At 40.8% G+C, this 23008-nt stretch overlaps 1 protein-coding gene across 5 annotated transcripts; it reads left to right on the top strand.

Annotated features, from left to right (window-relative positions):
- Window positions 1–1160: 1160 nt before the first annotated feature.
- LOC139344875 (HMG box transcription factor BBX) lies at window positions 1161–22556 on the top strand. 5 transcript variants are annotated; one of them, XM_070983294.1, is made up of 16 exons: window positions 1214–1298; window positions 2672–2749; window positions 5064–5235; window positions 5336–5593; window positions 8084–8288; window positions 8374–8441; window positions 8799–8873; window positions 9481–9561; window positions 10792–10857; window positions 11434–12292; window positions 12418–12550; window positions 14373–14524; window positions 14727–14816; window positions 15225–15419; window positions 16595–16787; window positions 18207–22556. In XM_070983294.1, exons 3-16 carry the CDS (start codon window positions 5077–5079, stop codon window positions 18283–18285), a joined length of 2613 nt encoding a protein of 870 aa, XP_070839395.1. In that variant the 5' UTR covers window positions 1214–1298; window positions 2672–2749; window positions 5064–5076; the 3' UTR covers window positions 18286–22556. The 5 variants fall into 5 exon arrangements, with proteins under 5 accessions (XP_070839396.1, XP_070839395.1, XP_070839398.1 ...); XM_070983297.1 differs by having other exon boundaries at window positions 14727–14801; XM_070983296.1 differs by having other exon boundaries at window positions 5339–5593.
- Window positions 22557–23008: the final 452 nt, after the last annotated feature.

Genomic DNA, 23008 nt, shown 5'->3' on the forward strand with positions numbered 1-23008 from the left:
CGACAGTAACATTCATCATCTAGCGAAGTGCTGCGTTTCCACACCATTGTCACGTTAGACAGAATAACAAAGGTAACTTCCGGTTTACTTTATGAAAATAAAGATAGTGACTTGAATTCATGCTGGATGCACGTAATATTTCGTGCAGATGTTATTTCCAGTGGTTCATATTATCTTTATATATTTTTTTCACGGACAGACCAACAGCGCATAGTGTGTGCAACATTAATACCTGATGCTGGAATTTAGGAAAAAAAAAAAAAAAAAAGGCACCAGACCCCAAGGGTTTTTATTATTTTTTTTTGTTTAGGGTTTTTTTTTTTTTTTTTGGTACTTATAGATTTGTTACAAATATTGCACATTTTAGTACAGCGGTTGATATTGTACTAAAATGATATAAGTCCGAGGCGAGCCAGGTAGTAGTTTTCCAGCATGGTAGTACTGATCCCTGGGCATGTAATGAAGCGATCATGTTTTGTCTGCGATCATGTAGTTCTGTGTGGTTTCTTTGTAGATAAAGAGCTTGGTCTGTACCAGCTCTATATGGAAAGTGTCCTGAGACAACTTCTGTTGTGATTTGGCGCTATACAAATAAAATTGAATTGAATAGTTTGAACATGGAGGCAATAGGGCTATCAGGGGCCAATGGCAGTTTCTTGTCCAGCGTCCCTCAAAGGGTGATCCGATCATATTTATGCCATATTTATTTATTTAGCCATAGTAGCATATGCTCCGTTGATGTTCTTATACTTCATTTACCTTATTTTTATTTTACGTATTATTGTACTCTTTTAAGATTATATTTACTTAAGTTTTGTGTAAGTTTTGGATCTAATGCATTTTATATCTTCTGTAAAGCACTCAAAAATTGCCAAATATTTAAATAAAATTGCTAAATAATGGCAATACTTGCGTGTTTGTTTGGGACGTAAGAGAACTGCTGTGGTAAAATGCATTAAGGTTGTTATTATTAATTAATTAATAATTATTAATTTATTATTGAGCTCCACGTCATGTACTGTATAGTCTAATTAATGTGTAATAACCATCATATCAAAACTCAAGTTTCACTTAAAAGTTGTTAATAGAATTGGACTTTCATCGCTCGAGCTGCAAAAGTTCTTATTTTGGTGACAAACCGCCTTGCTTCCGGTCTCCTTGTGTCGTGGACTTGATGCAGCTGCAGCTTTAGTAACGTTACAGTCAGTGCTGAACTGTTATGATGTGTCAATAAGTTAAAAAGGTGGACGGCACCAATGATGAGAGGGCCCCCCCGCTGCCTGAGCAGGATATTAGAGGTATGTCGAGACATTAAGGGAACGTTCATGACAGAGAACTTGTGCTTTTATTGATGTTCCGTTCAAACCCGGTCGCTATTTTCTCTGCCTCTCAGTCAGTCACTCTGAAAAATTGTCATTATCGCTGCTGTGGACATGATGTCCGCCTGCTGCTTTTCCCTCTTTCAATTTGTTTGTTTCCCCGCGACATTTCATTGATAAGCAGTGTTGTGCCTCCTGAACCTGCCCTGCTGTCACTGTTACTGGGTGACTTAAATATGTATCCGCTGCTGTTTGAAATGGCCGAGTGAAATACACGGCAAAGCAACTGTTTCTCAGTGAGGTGGTATGACCCCCCCCCCCCCCCCCCCCCCATCTTCCTATCCGCATCAAACATACAAACCTGCGTTTTGTGTAAACGAACAGTTGCAACAACACAAACAAGTATTGTGATCACATTTCAGCCTGTGGGGTTTGTCAGCAGCTCCACAACAAGCTCGAAGTGTTTCGGGCACCATGGCACGTTAAAACCGTGACACGTCCAGTTAGCAGGCTGGAGAGCTAGCAAGCTAACTAGCTACTTTTATTCCTAGTAACAGTGCTAGAAAATGGAGCTACTGCCCGGTAAAACACTGCCCACAGATGCGTGTGCCTGGACAGAAAATCCCCAGTTTAATTAATCACTGTGGATGTTTTTCCCTCGGAGTGGGAGACATTTCGACGACATTGTCATCGGAGAGTTTGACAGGAGTGAAATATCCCCACTACTGTACTGTACTTGGGTTTTCTCCTCCAAACCAAAGCAAGATGGACTCTCATTCGGCTTGTCTGTCTTGTCAGAGCTCAGATCGACATTTTGCACGGAGATGAAAATGTGTGCTTAGAGGTAGGAGCACATGAGGAAGGCATATAGATCGTTTATTCGCCTTCCTCTCAGATTTCGTGCTGTTATTGTGTGTACGAAGCTCGACACAGGAGCTCAAGACTTCACTCCCAAGACAGACTGTCCGATCGGGCATCAGCAGTTTTACCTGAGCTCACAAGCAAACCTCTGCGCAGCAAAACGCTCTGTGAAACGGTGCCTGCTTCATTCACACTGTGTAATGTCGTGTGAAATGCATCCAGTGGTCGCAGGATTTTGGCCTACATGTTTTGGTTTTGGCGACAAGGGCGGATCGACTGCACGATTGAAGTGATCGGTAATCAGATCAGACAAAATGTCCCACCGTACTTTGAAGCTGATGAGGTCTTGTGCTTTGCAGTGTCACTCACTAATGCTAAATTAAAGTTGCTTTGCACACATTTTTCCTGCAGCCGAGCTCATGCTGTTGGAAAATTGTTGCAGAGATAACAGTGTAACGCATGACTGAGAGCAGTGTCTTGTATTTTTATAGGTCATCGTCATTGCATGACAAAGGCTGTGGCAGATTCATCTTCATCACTCATACAGCATTTCCATAGTTTTTTCTTCAGTAAGTATCCCTGTTTTCCACTCAGCATCCATACATACAAAGAATACGGTCATTCAGTCATTCACTCATTGATTGCTAATTGCATTAGTGTCATGTTTACTAGACATCCTGAATAAGTGCAAACATGTTGAGAAGCCAATGGAGGAAAATAGACATGCTTGATTATCAGCGTTCAGTAATTCAGTTGCATTAACATGTGCTGTAGCTCAAAGACAACATGGCTGTGACCGGCTGCATGTTTCTGAGACAGCTCCCTCATGGTTTTGTTTGACAGGCCCAATGTGAGACAAGGCCAAGTGCAAAGTTACTTTTCTTCACTTATTTACATGGTGACATTGTTGTGCTGAGTTGTTTCTAATAATTCTAACACGATTACGAGAGGCTAAATAGTGCAAGGGTCAAAGATACACTGTCCATACAGCAGATCCAATGATTGCTCTATGGTGTGCCAATCATGATCATGATGAAGTCTTCGGTTCTCACAGTTCTTTATTTAAATGTTTCCTCTGAAATGTAGTCAGATGACAGAATGAAGGAAATATTTCACTGATAAATCACATTACATAACTATTAAACGAACAGCCTGCAGCAGTTTTTTTTTTTCAGGTCTGAAGCTAACTGACTGCTTTGTGTTGTGACTGTTTGTGTTATCTTTTTCAAAGGAAAGCTCTCAGAAAGGGCACTGCGTTAATGATCTGGTGCAGCTCTTAAAGTGATTCATAACTGAAGAGCTTGTTGCCCATTGGTCAACAGTAATGACTAGTAGAAGCTTATTTCCCCCATACTCCTTTTGTTTGATTCACATCATTAGTTGTGTGATGGTTTCTTGGCTCTCGGGTCACGGCTGGGCCCTGTAGTGGAGGTCTCTGCTTAAATTGAAACAATGCAAAAAGGAACTAATGATGTTCTTATTAACAAAATAAAGTAAAAACAAAGTTATGAGCTGTCAATTGCTGCCTACTGCACCACATTCACCCTCCGACATTTCACTTGTGAGTCCAAATTGTCAATGTGAAATGAATGCTCTAAATAGTTCCCTCAAAAATTCCAACAATGCAACAAAAATGCAGCGTCTATGTTGGATAGAGTAATGTTTGCCAACAGTCCTGCGGTTTAATAAAGCCTGTTAGATGTGAAAATCACAGTGGTGTGACACTTCACCCCTCTGTGATGATGCAAAATGATGATGATTTGTCAGTGTCTGAAAAGTCAGGGTCACTGTTTGTCCCTCAGTGATGTCACATGGAAACCTCCAGCTCCAGACACAGTGCAGCTCACAAATCTTGAACTAGTGAGTAAGAAAATAATTAGAAACATCCTTCATTGTAATGATTTATTTGCAATACCAGTGAGTCAGTCTGGACCACTGTGTAATTTAATATTTAATAACCTTGTGGACCATGATGTGGTCGTGGGTGCTACGTGTCAGTCACTACCAAGCCCACCAGCTCACGACGACCATCCTCTGCAGCTCTGTTTCATGTTACTCATGGGTCCCGCAGCAGGAGGGATCCTTCAAGGCAAGTTAAGAGAGAAAATTAGCCGAGTAAATTAAGGCTAATGAAATGATGGTCAGTCGGGGGATAATTTGGCTTCTTCACTTGCTCCCTTGGTCATGTTAAATTAAACCAAATATAGACAGAAGCTGCAATTCAGAGGTTTAAAGAGACTTTTATTGTAGCTTGAAATCAAGGCCATGTTCATTATACCACAATTTGTTTCTGAGACAGACAGTTTTAAATCACCGTCTGTTAGTTTCCTGTATTTACAGTGCTGTGAAGTGCGTGCTTGTATTCATCATTTTATGGTTCCCACTCTAACTTTAAGAATATGTAAAATGAAATTAGTTTTAGTTAAATATTATTTGTCAAACCACACCAGACCTTTTTAAAGTCTAGATAAATGGTAAACATGTTGAAACAGGACATGCTGATGTACTGTACATGTTGATAAGAATCAGGGCACATCTCTTACAGTATGTGCTCATACAACCTAAGTTCATTATGATCCCCAGGAATTTAAATAAAATCTGCAAATATCAGAGAAATCAGTGAACAAAGTAGGATTTGAGTTCAATAATTAGAAGTTATCAATCACAGCAAAAGTTCAGTACTAATATTCAAACCTGCTTTAAGCCATTAAATGTTCTGGCCTGGACATGCACATCGCCAGCAGCTCTTGTCAACCTTGCAGTTAAAACCTACAACACTAACTAGTTGGGCAGCAGGTGTGTGTGCTTCCACTGGAGAGCATTAGTAATGATGAATGTTGTGTGGACACATGTTCTCATGTTCCCAATCTGTTGTTGTTTTAGGTGCGGTAGTACCATGAAGGGTGGAGGAAGGGGCAAGGAGCCACCTGTTGCAGGGGAGGTCACTTGCAAGCGCCCCAAACGCAAATGTCTGCAGTGGCACCCGCTTCTCTCCAAAAAGGCTCTGGATTTCTCTGAGGAGGAGGAAGAGGAGGATGAAGAGGAGCTGGAGAAGGTGTGTGTGTGTGTTTGATGGTCTGACAGGTCATTCAGTCACCTGTCCATGTGACAGAAAGCATGGTACAACAGTGCATCTAATGGTTTATGACTTTCAGCAGCCGGTGCTGTGTGGTGAGGAGCAGGGGTCGCAGGTGCAGTGTGGAGGCACAGCAGAAGAAGTAGAGGAGGACTCGAGCGAACAGCGGGCACGGCGGCCAATGAATGCCTTCCTCCTCTTCTGCAAACGCCACCGTTCCCTGGTGCGGCAGGAGCACCCTCGCCTGGACAACCGTGGGGCCACTAAGATCCTGGCTGACTGGTGGGCTGTGCTTGAGCCCAAAGAGAAGCAGAAATACACTGACATGGCCAAGGAGGTGAGACTGCTGTGACTCTTCCATCTGTACTCATATTATGTACAACTCTCTCAGTACTGTAGCATCAAAGTGACTCGTCAGTTTGATAACTTCACTTATTTAAGCTGGAGCTGGTGCAGCTTTGGTGGTGACAAACTCCTGGACCGTCTCATACTACAAGTAATGTTGTAAAAAAAAAAAAAAAAAAGTGAAGTATTGCTCTGAAGAGAGAGATGTCAGCGTGAGAGAGAACGTCCTGCTGCACAGTCATCCTGTTTTTAAGTCAGCAGTCAGAAGTCCATCTGATTCTAACTCTGACTGATCTGCATTTAAAGACCTTTGTTTACTTGTAGGGCTGCACGATATTTGGAGAAAAAGGACACTGATACTGGCACTTTTTTTTTTCTGTGCTGTATGTTGCAATATGAAAAAACACAAGAAATTTCTCTGGATACTTGCATTGTGTTATTCCTGGACAGAGACCATTAACAATCATCATTGTCACCAGCTGGGTGCTTTAAAGGTCTATCCTCCTCTCACAAAACAAAATCATCCCTCAGACTTCTACCACACTTGGTTTAGCCCTCTGCCCCCTCCAGAAATCAGCTTGGACTCCTCCATTTTTGGTTTGTCATATGTGACTGTGACACTGACATGGACAAGTGGAGAGAGAGTAGATGGAGAGGTATTTGGGGAAAAACAACACATTTCTTAATAAACTTAACAAATAGACTTATATGTCATAGTTGTGTTATTTACATGTCATCTATCATTTCTAACAGTGTTAAAATGAATGCTTAGTCTGCATGGTGGAAGATGAACAGACATCCTGGTGCAGCTGAAATTCAAACAGATTTATCTGTATGCTGGCTGGATGGAGCAGCCGAGTGACAGGAGCTTTTTAACTTTTAAGCAGCTCCAGGAGTAGGTGCCGCTCATAATGGGAATACACGCATGCATGTAACTGAACGCCTGCCTTGAGCATCCAGGTGACATTATCTGTGACGGTAGCCATGTTGCATGCACGTTCACAGGCAGGTGATCCGCACACTCTGCAGGGCCAGTGATCGGTTCACTCTGTGCTCTAGTGAAAGGCTGTGCTTAGATCAGTTAATCAAACAGCCAGAACAGGCAGCTCTCAGGCTGTGGTAGTCGACTAGTTGGGCCTGCTTTGGTTCTGTGATAAACTGATGAACTGGACCCCTTTCAGCAGAGCAAGAACCCTTAAATCACACCAAATTATGTCATATTAGTCGGACTTTTCTTATAGATTAGTCATGGAAAATGAAAATTTTGAGAGTTTTCGTTTTCTGTCAAGTAGCAAAAAAGTTGGAGCATGACGTGTTTGAGTTCATTTGCCTGTTCTGAAATTAGACGCTGTGGACTATTGAACATTGCAATGTTGATGCTGAAACAATATATCACGCAACTCTATTTACTTGCCATTTCCAATAGGAATACTTCACATTAACCCGTGATCAAAACCAGGCAGGCAGATCAAAACAGGCAGCCTTTTCCAAAATGGGGTCAGGCAGAGAGGCATAAGTGAGGGCCATGCAGGGAAGTCAAGCAGGCACCATCAGGCACACCAAAAGGCTGGACTGCTCAGATGGAAGCACAATAGATGTGGCAGGGAGTGAGTGCAAAGTCTGGTGCATATACTGCAGGACTGATGAGGGAAAGTGGGAACAGGTGAGCAGGTGGGCAGGGACATTCAGGGGATGGGAAAGGTAGGGAGGGGGTCACTGCAGGCCAGGAGAGAGTGGCTGGATCTGAAATGAGAGGAGAGTCAGTATGTGGCAGGGAAACACAGCAGAAGAGAGAATGAATGACTCAAGTTGGCTGGAGTGGTGACAGGTTGCCATATATGTTGGAGGGAGGCATGGACTTTGAGCAGCTCATGAACTCCCTTGATGATAAAGGTGATATCACATCAAAGAGAAGAATCACCTCAAACAATCAACTTTAAAGGCCCAGGAAACCTGTTTTTTTTTTGTTTTTGTTTTTTTATGAGAAATTTACGGATTGTGTTTTGTCTCTGAAGACAATCTAAGGTTAAGCAGTGTGTAGTGCCTCAGAAATGTGTATGATGGAATGAAAAGTTGTCTGTAATGAGCACTGCTTTTTCTAACAGCTCTACTATGCAATGCATCACATTTGATGGATTTGTAAAATTACGATCGTGCAATGCTACACCTGTCGGTGATGATGCAAAACGACAGTGGCTCATGAAAACTCCCTGTATGACAGACACTGTTGAATGTCTGTTATATGAGCAGTAGTGAATGAGGGAGCGAGTTCATATGCAGCTGAATGACATTTGGTGGGTTGTTTGTTGCCAGGCCACTGTCAATAAGTTTGATTGTTAAATTCTGATCAATAATACCAAAGGTGTTTTTTTCCTTGATTGGTCATTCGTGTTTCATGTTGTAGAGAAATACTTTCATTTAGTTTTGATGATTTGATACCATGGTGTTGCTTGTAACCACAATAATCCTGGATGTTTTTCAGTACAAGGATGCCTTTATGAAGGCAAATCCGGGCTACAAGTGGTGTCCCACCACCAGCAAACCAGTTAAGAGCCCTTCCTGCCAGCCAGTCAGCAACCCCCGCAAAAAAGTTTGGTCCTTCTCTTCCAACTCAGCCAAGGACTCCACCACTGCCAAAAAAGTGCCCAAAACTGACAGCATGCCACAGTTAAACTTTGCCATGGCAGGTGTGTATAATACAAGAGCGTCAGTTCAGTGAGAACATGACAAAGTGAAGGATTGTTTTTTGTAACTGCTGTCATTCTTCGTCAGATCCTACAAAGATGGGAGGCCTTAGCATGCTGCTGTTAGCGGGGGAACATGCCCTCACAAACAGAGAGGTAGGTTGTTGTTGCAGGCCGCCAATGGGTGCATTCATGTAATATACCAGCTCTCCAATAGATGGCCTCAAAGATTAATCACTGATGGTTAGTTTTATTTAGTTCATGTTTTTATGCCTCCACGTTTGGCTAAAAAGTACTCTTAATGCTTTTTATTGATTTCCTTCAAAGTCTTCACTATGGATGTTATATTAGTCCAGACAGGCATGGATATAAACTGCAACTTGACTAGTTGGTGGAGGCAAACAACCACAAGGCAACCACAAATTTAACATATGCTTTTGAATTTAAAGAGATTTTTATTATTCAGACTTTATTTAACAGACCGACTAACACCAGCTTTGTTTCCCTCTCCAGATCCCCTCCAGCACTAAACCTAGTTTACCTGACACAGCCGGTGAAGGGAGCTCCTTTCCAGGGGATGAGGAAGAGGTTTGTTCTGAGACTGGATTTCTCTTCCCCTGTACTCTGGAATTTTAGAGGTCGTTTTGTCTCTATAAAGCACATCACTGGTGTGGTCAGGCAATGTGGAGATATGTGCAAAGATAACAGTATCTGTGAAGACCTGCAGTATATACGTCGCCATTTACAAACAACATATTAGTAGCTGAGTACATACTCAAGTTCAGTTTTGACATTACTTTCCTCCAGTATTTCCACGTTATGCTGATGATTATATGTTACATTCAGATTATGAATGCAACATATAATCATCAGCAGTATATAGAGTTGTTAGATTTAGTCCCAGCTTTACCAGCTGAAACATTAAAGTGATGCTCACATGTTAACGCATCAATGATGAGACTCTAACAGTACAATATATGTTATTGTGAAATGAGCCATTCCGTATAATAAGAGCTTTTACTTTTGGTCATTTCAAAGGAATGCGTTTTTGCACACTTTTGTTCATGTAAGCTTTCCTCAGTTTCCGCAAGATTTCCAGAAGATTTGGATTTTGATTGGCCAAATCCACTTTAACACTGATTATGAATAACTTAGAGCAGAACTGACTTTTTTCTCACCCTGTTTCAATCTACAGATGTTGTCTGGGACAACACCGAACAGAGTGCCTGACATTACTGAAAGCAGGGTCAAGTCTGCCTTTTCTCCACTGGCAGAGGTAGGACTGGAATTCAATTCAAAAATGATGTGCCAGTTATCAGTGCTCAGTTATTTCCACCGATATTGATATGAATAACCTTTCTCGTCACTGTGGTTCATTGATGAGTATTGTGAATATGCATGGATGACTTAAAAACATTCAAAGCTGCTCTGTAGGCCTTTTTGACAGCAGACACAGCTGCACCACTCAGGGCCTGTACCGCAAAGTGAGATCACTGCTTTATCCAGCTGTCTGGATTGAACTCATGTTTTTCAGTATCGTGAAGATATCTAACTTTTAGCTTGCGTGGATCACCATGGTGACCTATGGTACACGGCTAACTTGCTCGGGAGTAGTTCATTCCAGAGGATCACATCAAAACCTGACATGGATGAAAGAGTTTACAATAAAGTGATGAGCATTTTTTAATAGAAATTGTTTACAAATTGTTTTGTTTTTCTCCATGTTCCATGTGTCTTTTCTGGTTTTAACACAGATCTTCTAAGTAATGCAACCACATACCACAAGATGCATATCACACAGTTAAATACATTGTGGCAATTATAGCTGCATATTAATTGTGCAAAGTTTCTTTCATCCTGACAGGACTTTCATCCTGACAGGACTTCTGACCGAATCGATGCTTTTACACTCTTACTCCATCACTGCTGCTCAGAAAAACTTGAGATGACTTGGAAATAGAAAGTATAATCTGTGTTGTCTCTTGACAGGAAAATAATCCACACTGTTAATTAGCTCCTGTGATTATGAATGCGACCTTTCAGTGAGATGAACCTTATCAGGAATGAGCTCCTCTCAACAGTGTTGCATGAAAATATTCACTCCATAAGACATATATAATCATTTTAAGCCTTGCTTTTAATCATGTGACACTATTTCTTGTGTTTCTCTTGCTTCTTATTCTATTCTATTTATGTGATCATATGGTCTACATTTCACCTTGTTGAGCATCACCTTTTGCACTTTTTGTTGCTATAACCACATCCTCCAGCAGGTGTCAGTGTTTCTACTCATATATTAAGCACTTCATTCATGGCTCTGATGATGTCGCTTAGCTCATAGCCCGACTGTGGTACAGGCCCTTGGTTTAATCTTCCCTGCAATAACAATTAACATGGTGGAATTTGTTGTAGAAAGTAAATGTTGTTGAATGACATTAGCATCTGCAGGAAATTCAGTGTGCTTTCATAGAAAACACAGGAACAAATCATGTTACTGTGTTCACAGTCATCTCTCTCTACGGCACCTGAAGGAAAACCGTGCAGACAGTCTGCTCTCTTCCAGCTTGCTGAGGTAAGACAGTTTGCACACGCTTCATCTTAAATAACACAGTGCAGCTTTGTGTAACAACCTGTAAGGATGTTCACCTATGAAAACATCTGATTTATGTGATTGGACTGGAACATCTGTTATCTTTATCATCAGGGATCTCTCACATTAGAGACTGGCAGATTGTAGAAATGTGACAAAGCTGAACAAAGTCACCTTGTTACTGAGAGCGCTCGTGGAAAGAAAGAGCTAAAACTAGAAAACAGTGTTAGCTGAAAGAAAGCATGTTTTTTACATTTAGTGGTGGGGAGCCCTCATTATGACATTTGTTCCCTTCATACAGATTTCCATCCTTTTATCCATTTACTCAACACTAAATTGTATAGTTCAAAAAACAGCTGTGTACTGCAGTTGATTTAACAATGTACGGTGACATAGAGACATTATTAAAAAAAATAAATGGATTACAGATCGAAATTTCTCATTAATTAAAAAAAAACTATAGAAATGAAATGTAGAGATATATTATTAGAAGTTTGGACTGTTGTCATGTTATTATCACTTGTTTGACTTTGGGTTATTTTCGTTGTATTTGATAAGATGTGCTTGGCGTCTGAAGCTGGAAAGATGGACGCAGTCGTATCTCAGCCTGAAGACAGCTCCTCTACAGCCTCTCTCCAGCCACCTACAGTCAAGCCAGAGATCAAGGAGGAGAAAGCAGACAGCGATGACTGTCCTCCCTCCTCTCACACATCAGCCCTCTTACCTTTGCTCTCCTCTGTCACTTCTACCTCCACTGACGCCATTCCCCCACAACTCAGCAGCCAAAATGCACGTGTCAAAAACAAGAGCAAGAAAAAAGAGGTGGCCAAGTCAAGTGATAACGATGAGATCCCTTGTTCAGCAAAGAAGATCGTCAAGAAGTGTAACCATGCAGAATCGAACATGGACAGTGTCTTCAGTACGATTGATGCAGTGGCCAAAGGGGCCTGGAAGGACACAGAAGAGAAGCCCAATAAGAAGATCCAGAGCAGTCACAGTGGTGGAAACTCTAGTGTGCCCAAAAAGAAGAGTAAGCCCAAAGTCAAGACCTTTGTCAAAGACAAGGAGGAGGAGATGGAAGACGACAGTGGGCAGTGTGGGCAGCACAGTTCCTTTGAGGTGGAGATGAAGGAAGAGGTGACTGACGTTAGTCCCAAGACAGAAGCAGAAGAGGCAATTATAGGAAGCACAGACCTTCAGGGCAGCATGGCAGAACCCCCCCACTCCCCCCATAGCCCCCCACCTGAGAAGCTCAAGGAGGACGACAAGGGGAAGGAAAGGTCGAGTGATGGGACCTGTGAGTCCAACACAGAGAACCGTGGCTCCAGGAAATCAGAGCGGAGTTGCAAAGGCGCCTTATATAAAACCCTCGTTTCTGAGGGGATGCTGACTTCACTGAGAGCCAACATTGACCGAGGTACGCATTTTCATTCCAAGGCAAACTGCTGAATGAGTGTATAATCCTGTCTGTGCATGTAATCTGGTTCATACGTATCAATGACTGATCTTTTCCCTTTGGTCTGAATTGTTGCACATGTGCAGGTAAAAGAGGTGCTTTCCGTGCTTCTGACCATGATGCAAACTGGAGTGATGACAGCTGGACAGTTTCTCAGATGGGACCTAATAACCCCAAGAAGCTGAAAAAGTCCAAGTCCAAAGATGAATCTTCACACGGGTGAGTCATGTCTCCTGGTCCTTTCTGTGTAGCATGTAGTGCGATGCTCCAGAGTGATGATAGAATGGGTCATTTTTAGCATTCTTCCCTTTGGTTTTTACACGTTACAACACGCTAACGTGCTGATGGATTCTGTGTCTGTGTTTTCAGCTGAACTAGACAAGATAATATTTGGTTAAAACAGGTGATGCTGATTTGCCCTCATTGTTCTCTGTGAAGTATGCTGGAAGTGATGTAATGCAGCCCTGATGCAGAGTTGAAGTGAACACTGTGCCAGACTCTGTAAAAAACAGCCTTTTAAATGCTTTATCACTCGTCAGCAACCGATTATCTGGTGACATAGGGGCAGTTTGTGTGCTCACACCAGTCATTATTTCCTTTTAATCAAAACTCAGCGCTTGGCATTTGCTCCTGGTGTTCTTCACCACTGTTTACAAGGAAATAACAGGAGTAACCAGCTTTAAAAAATGATTTATTTACTTCTTCTTAAGTGCTGTGTCCTGGATGCCTGTGAATATTCTCATTCATCCAGGTCATTGTAAGCTTCAGGGCATTCAATCGATCGCAACTGGACTTTGTCAGTTTGTCTTGGAAGACGTTTCGCCTCTCATCCGAGCAGGCTTCATCAGTTCATGCGCACCAGACTAGATAGGACAGCTCTAGTCCGATGAAATGGTGTTAGATTCAAGTATTTATCCTCTGAGTGAGGCCAACCCCCAAAACCAAGGATGGTATCACTCTATTGTGAGGCAATTGATCCCCCATTAAGGCGGGGTAGGGTGCCACCCTTGGGTGTCAACGACAGTCGTCTGCCTCGTTAGTGTCCCATTCTTGTCATTGGGAGGCTCCTTGAGCCATGTGTGAATGGCTTTGTTGTTTATTTTCAGAGGCTAAGTTTTTGAATCTCTTTGGAAGAGATGAAGAGATGAAAGGACAGCATTGTATGTGGGAGATAGGTGGTGTCTCAGACCCCCCCCTCTGTTCAGAGATGGTTTTTCAACCTTGACATGGATGGCTTCTCTCACTCCTCTTTCAAACCATCTGTCTTCTCTGTCCAGAATATGTACATTTTTATCCTCAAAGGAGTGTGCTTCCTCCTTGAGGTGCAGGTAAACAGCTGAGTCTAGACCTGAAGAGTTAGCTCTTCTGTGTTGTGCCATGCGTCTGCTCAGTGGCTGTTTTGTTTCCCCAATATATAAGCCTGCTCGGATGAGAGGCGAAACGTCTTCTAAGACAAATTGACAAAGTCCAGTTGCGATCGATTGAATGCCCTGAAACCCTGTGTCCTGGATGTAATTTATTCCAATGTGAGGAGTGGGGTAATGTGAATTTTGAAAACTAACTGAAAAATATTTGGAGAAGTAATTACTAAATATTCAAAGAAACTTGATTATAGAACGGCTCCTCTGCCTCCACCCCGAGGCAGTCAACTGAGGAGAAACACTGCTCTGTGTTTCTTAAAACCCCCATTTCAGATTCAAGTTGGGACCCTGTGTGAAACAAAAATAAAAACAGAATGCAATCATTTACAAATGAACTGTGTTTACCAGCAGTTTTCCAAAGTGTTCCTCAGCACATGTAGCAACATCCTTTATACAATCATGTGTTCGCAAAGTGGTGAACCTCACTCCATCCTCGCTTGAGCCTTTCCGGGATGCCCCTTTCATACACAAGCATGAGACTATCACCTGTTACCAATGAACCTGTTTACCTGTGGAATGATCCAAACAGTTCCAGTCTTAATCTAATAGTGTTAGAGCTATTCACAGAAGCTATTGATGATATGCTCTCAACTCTGCAAACTCTGAACTTCCTTTCTCAGCCTAGGAAAACTGGAGGAGGAGTTTGAAAGGAAGTTTAACAGCCTGCCACAGTATAGCCCAATGACATTTGATAAGAAGGGGACTGCTGTCACAAAGAAGAAGAAGACTGACAGCTCCACTGTCCAAGAAGAAGGCTGTAAAGCTGGAAAAGGTAAGAACACGTTTAAAGGTCTGTTTATTTAATGAACACAATGACTGTTCTTTAATATCCTCATCTCATCCATGGCCCCCTCGCACCTCTTTGTAGAGTCATGTTTTCAGGACCAGTTCTCTCTTTGTTAAAACAAAAACATTTGGACTCCATAACATAGCGTTTCCATGTTCTTTTTTTCTTTGTTTTTTTGCTATATCAGGGCCATCTCCATCTCAGAAAAAGACTTCATTCCACAAGATTGTTAGGAAGCACAAACACAAAAAGGAGAAACCAGGTGCAGTGGACAAAGGTGAACTAGAATGTTGATATTTGTGCATTATAAAAAAGGGATATGAACATTTCCAGAGGTATTGAACAAATTCCTCTAACAGTGACCCATTACCACATTTTCTATGCAATATCTAGTTTATCGCTTAACTACCCAAGAGAATAGTCTTCACTGAGATTTAAAAATGTTTATACTGTGTAATATAGCTTATGTGTGATACTCACATGTTTCAACTTGACCTATTTCTATTATCAAGAAAGGGAAATATTCATAAAAGGTATATTTATTAAGAATTAGCTGAGGCCTATGTGCAAACAGTACACTTTGATCTGGTTAAATCACAGTGATGCTAAACAAATGAATAAAGCCTGTGTCCGCATACCAAGGTCATATCATTTACATCTATTCTGAACCTTTTCTCTACAACAGTGGTACAGAGTGATTCCGGCATGCTGGATTCAGCTTCAAAAGCCAAATCATGTGCCCCTGTTGCCATAATGTGCCCAGATGTGCAGGGATCCACTAGTATGGAGATGCTAGTTGGTAGCCAGAAGAGGAAGGCAAGGAAGACCAAGATCACACACTTGGTGCGCACAGCTGATGGCAGTGTTTCTCCAGTGGAGGGTGAGTTATGAATGATTGATTTCAATTCAATTCAACCTTTATTTTAACTTGGAAATACTTTGAGGTAGAGACCTCATTTACAATGTAGCCAAGTACGACAATAAAAACAAAAGCACTTAGACATGGAAAAAGCCAAAGAGAAAATTACATAAAACTAACTAAAGACGGTTGATTGATTGATTGATTGATTGATTGATTGATTGATTGATTGATTGATTGATTGATTGATTGATTGATTGATCAGTAAAGTGTGGGATTAGGAAGATCTGTCTCTATCTGTCTCTTATGTAAAGAATGTTAGCCAAAATGAGACATGTTTGTGCTTTAAATGAAACTTGTTCCTCCATAATTTGTCTCATTAAACTTATGTAATCAGTTGTTAGTTACATTCTCTTATTTCTGTTTTACTACTCAGCCATTTCACTCTTCCTTTATGAGCTGTATTTTAAGCATATGAATGTAGAGAACAGCTTTCAGTTTTCTTTGGGTATGCTGTGGAGAGACATTCTAGGCTAATTTTACAGTAATGGGAAGGAATCTAGAACTGAGAGTACACCAGCTAGAGACAAACTGGCTCGACTAGAGACAAATATCCAACAGCCCAAAGAGGAAGTACTTCAGACCAGTCATAAAGAGCACAGGCTTGGTTCACAACTCTTTACAACACAAGCCAGCACTCACACACACACACACACACACACACACACACACACACACACACACACACACACACACACACACACACACACACACACACACACACACACACACACCCCCATGCACACACTTGTGGCAGTGGCTACCATGCAAAGTGCCACCTGCTCATCAGGAGCATCAACCATTCACATGTACACTCACACACCAGTGGCACAGCATCCGGAGCAATTTGCCCACTGAAACAAGTCAGTATTTCTGATATTAAACTTACAATATACATGTTTGCTTGTCATTTCTTTGTTTGGATGGGAGGTAACTGAAAGTACTCTGTAAGTCACTTTTAATACTTAATGAAGTAATTAGATTGGAAAAATGTTTGTAACTAGTTACTATGAAGAGTTATATTTCCTAGAATGGCACACACTGATGTCTCTACAGATGTTGTTTTTAATGAAAATATTAACATTTTAAGTTCCTGTTTCACAGATCTGACAGATTTTTTTGTTTTGTTTTTACAGAGGACAAAACTAGGGACCTGAACCAGGAACAGGATAAGAAGCCATTACCCCAACAGAATTTATGCAATGATAAAGGGTGCTACAGTAAACCCACAGAAGAGGAAGCAGAGAGGAGCACTGTACCGCAAGAGCTACCTGCTTTCTTCAGCCTGGCAGCCCTCGCTGAAGTAGCTGCCATGGAGAACGTTCACAGGTAGAAACAGAAACACACGATTAGAGCATATGCTGTGGCCAATATAATGTGTGCTTTTCATCTAATCTCTGTCGTATGCCCTTTCACTTTAATGTTAAGTGACTTATAGGCTGTAGAAATATTTAGCAAAATTCTATTAGCAATATTTGGCTTATAGTTTCTACAGGTTTTCTGATGAGCACAGGCTGGAGCTCACTTTGTGGATTCTACACCTGTTATTGGGTGTGTTACTCTTTTGGTAATACTCGAGTATTTTAATATACACTAGAATTGTTTATCCTGTCAAGGTCATTTTTTTTCAGGAAAACAGAAATTGTGTTTTTAACATCTCTGCCATTTAGTTGGCAGAGATGTTAAAAACACAATTTCTGAAATGAAATAGATTTAGGAGTGATCCAGGTCTGCCGCGTCAGTCATGTGCAGGAAAAGGGCTCATTTGATTGGATAATCATAATGCCACATTCTGAATGAATTTTAGTGTGATAACCTGTACAGTCTTTATCCAGGTATCTGCCTACAGCCTGCATTCAGACCTGCTTACAAATGTAGCTGAACAGGTAGCCTTATATGGCAGTTTGTCAGATTCATCAGTGGCACAGTTGAATGATCCCAAACTTGTGGCATTCATCAGGCTGAAACAAGCAAATATATAAAGTGTGTGCAGGTAAAATGTTGACTGAATGCGACATGGAACACTCAAAAGAATGAGTCAGAGAAAAGTAAGTCAGCTTGAGGATAAGATTATGTGTGCATCAGGTCAAGTTCCTGCATGCGATGCATTGCGTCGGTCCTAATCATGTAGTCTATACAGTCTATAAAACAGCACCTTTCTCAACTTAAGTTAATAAGAAGTTAGTGCACCTCAGTTCTAACACAGAATACAGCAGGGTTAATACTTTTTAATAAAGCCTTGTGCAGATTCCCTATACTCTTTAAAGGTCCCATATTGTAGAAATTGAGATTTGTGTGTGTTTTGGGATTATAAAGCAGGTCTAGCACTATATAAACACTGATAGTATCGAAACGCTCAATCAGCCAAGAAATGCACACGGCCCATAATCAGAAAAGGTGTCTTAAATGAGCCATCAGGACTTCTGTAACTAAGTTTATGATGTCACAACTCTAAAGTCACTGCCACCATCTGTGCCACCAGCATGGCCATGGGTGCAAAAACACAGGCAAAGTAGATGCAGAAGACAGAGAGCTGACCAATCAGAGCAGATTAGGCTCTTCAGCAGGGAGGTCTGTTTCTGACAGAGGATGAATAGAGGTGCTGCAGCCATAGACAGTGTAAGAAAAGCATGTAGCCATTTTCTAGTGGACAGCAAAAAAAGAAGTATGAACCGGAAAATGAGCATAATGTGGTCCTTTAATTTCATGTGAACACACTCATAAGTCTTCTTAAATGTCCTGTTTCAGAGGCCAGAGAGGCTTGGCTGAGAGTCAGAAGAAAGAGCTTGCCCAGACTCCAGTCCTCATCTCCTGCGCTGATCAGTGAAACTCTGTTGCTGTTACGAGAAGCCACAACATGGACTTTGGCGGTGGAGCTTTACTCTCCTCAGTGGTAACCCCACGCTAAAGGGAGACTTGATCAGGAAGCTTTGGACAGACTCCACCTTCCCCTTGTGGTGAATTTGCTTGAGCTTGGGTTCATGTTGGAGGAAAGAGACCCTCTCCTCCTCCTTGCTCCTCACTATCTCAGTGTTCCCCGAAGCCTTCCTTTGGTTTGAGGGAGGATGCCTTTCTGAACTCCTCTCACCCCCCTTAGATCCTCTGTTTAGGGCCTGTGGAAGAACCAAGCTGTACCCCAGTGCATGGCTTCCCTTATAGAGACGGTTGTCATGGGTTTATCGTACACCGTTTTGTCAAGTAGAGGCCATTTTTAAGGTGTTACGATTTAAAAATAGCATTTTAGGTAGGGACAAAAACCCAACACTGCATTGGTTTTATAGATGAACACAGCTTTCTGTTACCTTTTTACCTCACACACACGCCTACTGAAGATTTCCCTCCACCTCTGGTAGAATACCTCTGTATTTGAATAGCTCTTATCCCTTCCATTCCTTCCAGCTTCAACCCAAAAGAACTTTAACCAGGGTAAATGATCATGATGGATATACTTCCATTACCAACTACTTGCTTAGTGTTTCCCTGTGGTACACTATTGTGGTGTACTCAAACTGCGAAGAAATCATGGTTGAGTATTTGATATGTACGTTAAGATAATGCTACTGTAAAACAGTATGTGTTAGCTAGAAATAATCATATTAGACTGAATGTGTAAGAGTAGACCTGTGCATACCCTTGCATCTGAACTAGAGCTGACTATAGCTGAGAGTGTTTGTTTGTCCTTTTTATCCTTAGGCAGGAGGTTCACAGAGTCCCTGTCAGGCTTATGAGGCAGTAGGTTGGCTTAAAAACTGCTTCTTGTGATGAGGAGGTTGTGTGAAAGTAATTCAAATATAGCCTTAACCCTCCCACATAGACCTGCTTTGCAAGGGCGTAGGTTTGCATGTGTCCTGACCAATACTTTGGGAGGTCAGAGTCATTTGCATTATGTTTGGAGTTTAGTCATATTACAGCCCTGGTTCCAAAAAAAAGGTTAAATGAGTGAATTTTAGTTTCAGGGTGAAAAAATTACCCCCTTGCAATTTTAGCAGCCCCCTCAGACACTTCATCCTGGTGGGGAGGGGAGTTGAGGGGGGGACTTGCGGTTTCGCCACCACAAAGCCCTCAACCAGTCCTTAAGTCAGTGTAGACATGAATTTTGAAATGCAGTTTTTGTCAATACTTGATCTTATTGCAGTTTGCGTAGCAATTAGAAAGGTTAATTCCTTGTGTGCAACTTATTTCATGGAATAGGTGTTTTTTTTTCTGTTTGTTTGGTTATCACGTAAACACTGCACTAATTTGTAGCTGAAGTTAGAGTTGCTCTTGGAAGTGTAATTAAATGCCTTGTCTCCACTGGTCACAGTGTTCTTACACCATAGCCTCTCAGCTGGGTCTTCAGGGTCCTCTGGACTCACAAACCCCAACGTAAAAGATGTGGACTTTGTCAGTCTAAATGGATCATTTGTCCTATTAAATTGCTCTGTGCTACATCTCTAATAAAATGAGCGATTTAGAAAAATAACGATTCACAAGTAAAATCAGAGCACTCTGATAAGGTTCCTCTCAGAGCTAATGGAGACAAGGCATTAGATCATGATTTCCCCTTTGTTTCCTATTGGCCTTTTGAGATTTTATTGCCAAGTAATGGTCTACTCAGAGGTCACATATAACCATGTTTTGATTTTCAGAAATATTTATATTTAGATGCAACTTTGTGTTTTTGCTTTGTAATATTTGGTCAGAATCATTCCATTTCCACGCGTCTGTCTTGGCCATACTTTTGTTTACAGTTTTTTCAGCTGTAGTAGTGAGGAAAAATAAGGATGGATGCAGTTAAACTGCAGGTTTGTTGTCTTCCTAAGGGTTGGTGGAACCTGGAAGAGGTGCCACAGGCTAATGGAGGTTAACTGAGAGCTACACAGACTCCCCAGCAATACCCCTCACCTCCTTACTCAGCAGCCTTTTGCTCCTCTGTGTAGACCAATACTTCATTTATCACATTTTAGATTCAGTCACATCTAAATATTTAATAGCTCTTTGATTGCTATTTGATGATTCTTCTGTTGAGTGTGTGCATTTATGATGTCCTTTCAACTAGGCCCCCTCTATGAACTTAAAGGTTTTCTCCTGAGGTCAAGTTTACTGGATCAAGAATGTTGTCTAAAAAGATCAAGCTCATAGGTGATGAATGCATCTATGCTTACCTGATAAGCAAGCAGGCACTGAGATAAAATGCACCATCTCTAGACAATGAATTTGCCTTTTCACCTCTGGAGGTGTGTATTTGACTGCGACAGCATCACCATTTCTTGGATATGTGTTATGATGTGTTCAGAGTGCTTTTGGACACTTTGTGACTGGACAGACAAAGAAGAAATGAATGAGTCTTAGAGAACTCGTGCATCTTGAAATAGTATTTTTCCTAAATCAAGGCATTGTTACGTGGTAATAATGTTTGGCTTATGTAGGCCCTTGTGTGCAAATACATGCAACAAATCTATAATTCCTCTCTAAATTTGTCCTTAAAATCTAACAGACTAACAGCAAACATTTCCCAGTTAAGCTTTAGGGAACCACAGTATGCATCACGATAATCCTAATAATAAACGGTATTTCTATTTTTTCAGATATGAGAAAAGTTACATCAAGGATGATATCATCCGAGCAGTAAACTGTATAGTTCTTCCACTGGTGGACATCAGTGTGGTTCTTTGCAAAGACAAAGAAATTGTCTTCCCCCAAAACAGAGATATATTTGCTTATAGCAAGTGAGTTTATTGACATTTGCCAAAGAAAAGGGAAAGGTATATTCAAATGGAAGTCCTTTTTTTTTTTTTTTTTTTTTTTTTTTTTTAAATAAAAGAAATCTAGTATAACCGTTGCACTGCATTTTCTAGGTGTGTAAATCTTCAGGTAACTATCAGCACAATTCATCCTGTGTATCTAATAGGATTTCCTTGGTAAAAGAGCCCAGAGTTGGAATGAAGTGCAACAAAAGGGCACCATTTAATGCCTCTTTTAATATACAGTATTTGCACCTTATGACCCAAACCAAAATATCATGGTCTTTGAAGAAGATATATAATTTTTACCCACTCTATTGAAATTATGCATTTTAACTATTATATATTATGCGAGGATCCAGTCAATAACAAATCCACACATCTACCAAACAGCCATAATACTGTACTTTCACCTTACCCTCACTTTTCTATCTAGAAAATGCTTCTATAAAGTTCCTATATTAGTTACCTAAATGACTATAATACCCTTTTGTGCTAGTACTGTCTTCTTGAATGTAATCATTTTGTACCTGTATTTTTCTAATTCAGTCTTGATTGTACTGTATGTATGCTATGATGGTATACTGTTCCTTAGGTGCATACTGTAGTTCGTTACAACCAACAGTTCTCATGACAGGATAGCTGCTGCGCTGCGAACTCATTGGAAATGTGTGGAGGTTTTAAGTCCAAAGGACTTTCTGTACCGTGTGAGCATCCATAAGAATGGTAACTGATAGATTCTTGCATTTTGAGAGGTAGGACAATAGCTTTCCCTGGTTTGCTACTTCTTTTTTCCTTTGCAGTAAAAGTGAGAGTCTGTTCAGGACAGTTTATAAAACGGGGACATTCCTGCAATCAGATAGAACAATTGAATGCTTGAGTTTAAACTTATTTATTACTGTTCCTTTTTATAGGTCTAGCTGAATAAAAAACAATAAAATATACAACAGAATATGCATCCATTTATACATGAACGTGCATAAGATTATCTACCCTTTACTGGAATGTAGATCATGGCTTCCTTCTGTTTTTTTTTTTGTTTTTTTTGGTGAAGAGGTTCTGCCAGATCTTTAAAGTCTCTTTCCTCTGATAGTTTGTACAACATGTGCTTAATCTAATTTATGTTATTGGTAATCATCATGACAGATGTGATTTTTTTGATTGTTGCAGCCCAGTTGTTAAATGCAGCCTTGCCTTACTGGAACCCCTGCTTAGTGAGGGATCCCTCAGCCACCCAGCCACCCCCCCTCCATGCCCCACCCCACCCACAATTCATATGTCATAACACTGTTTGCTGATGCAACTATTATTCCTTTTACACTTTCTGCTGACACAACTATTACTTCTTGAACACCTATTAAAATAACATCTATTACATCTGTGTGAAAAGATTGTGTTGTTCATACTCGTTTGTTCAGCACGTGGCTGTGCTCATTGATCAGTAATATGGACCTACAGTTGGACCGGACATGGGTTATTATTCCTCACAGGGTTATGATGCAGTGCAAGTCTCAAAACAGGGCTCGCACATCAGATTCACATGAACTGCAACAATGATTTAAAGAAAATAGCATTTTGATAACCTAACCCATACAATCAAAAATAATTTAATATGTATTTATATGTCTTACCATGGAAAAAACAAAGTTCTCATTTATACATGTGTGGATGTTTTGTGTAATTGTTTTTTCAGTATGTTACCTCTGGCTGAGATCTGACATTCACAGGCAAAATTTGATTGAAGAATCTGATGCACAGAAAAAAAAAAAGCAGATTATAAATTTATATTGTGAAATTTTAAGTTATCAGAAAGATATTTTTCCGAAG

The sequence above is a fragment of the Chaetodon trifascialis genome, chromosome 16 (assembly GCF_039877785.1).
Source record: "Chaetodon trifascialis isolate fChaTrf1 chromosome 16, fChaTrf1.hap1, whole genome shotgun sequence".
NCBI classification, from domain to species: domain Eukaryota; kingdom Metazoa; phylum Chordata; class Actinopteri; order Chaetodontiformes; family Chaetodontidae; genus Chaetodon; species Chaetodon trifascialis.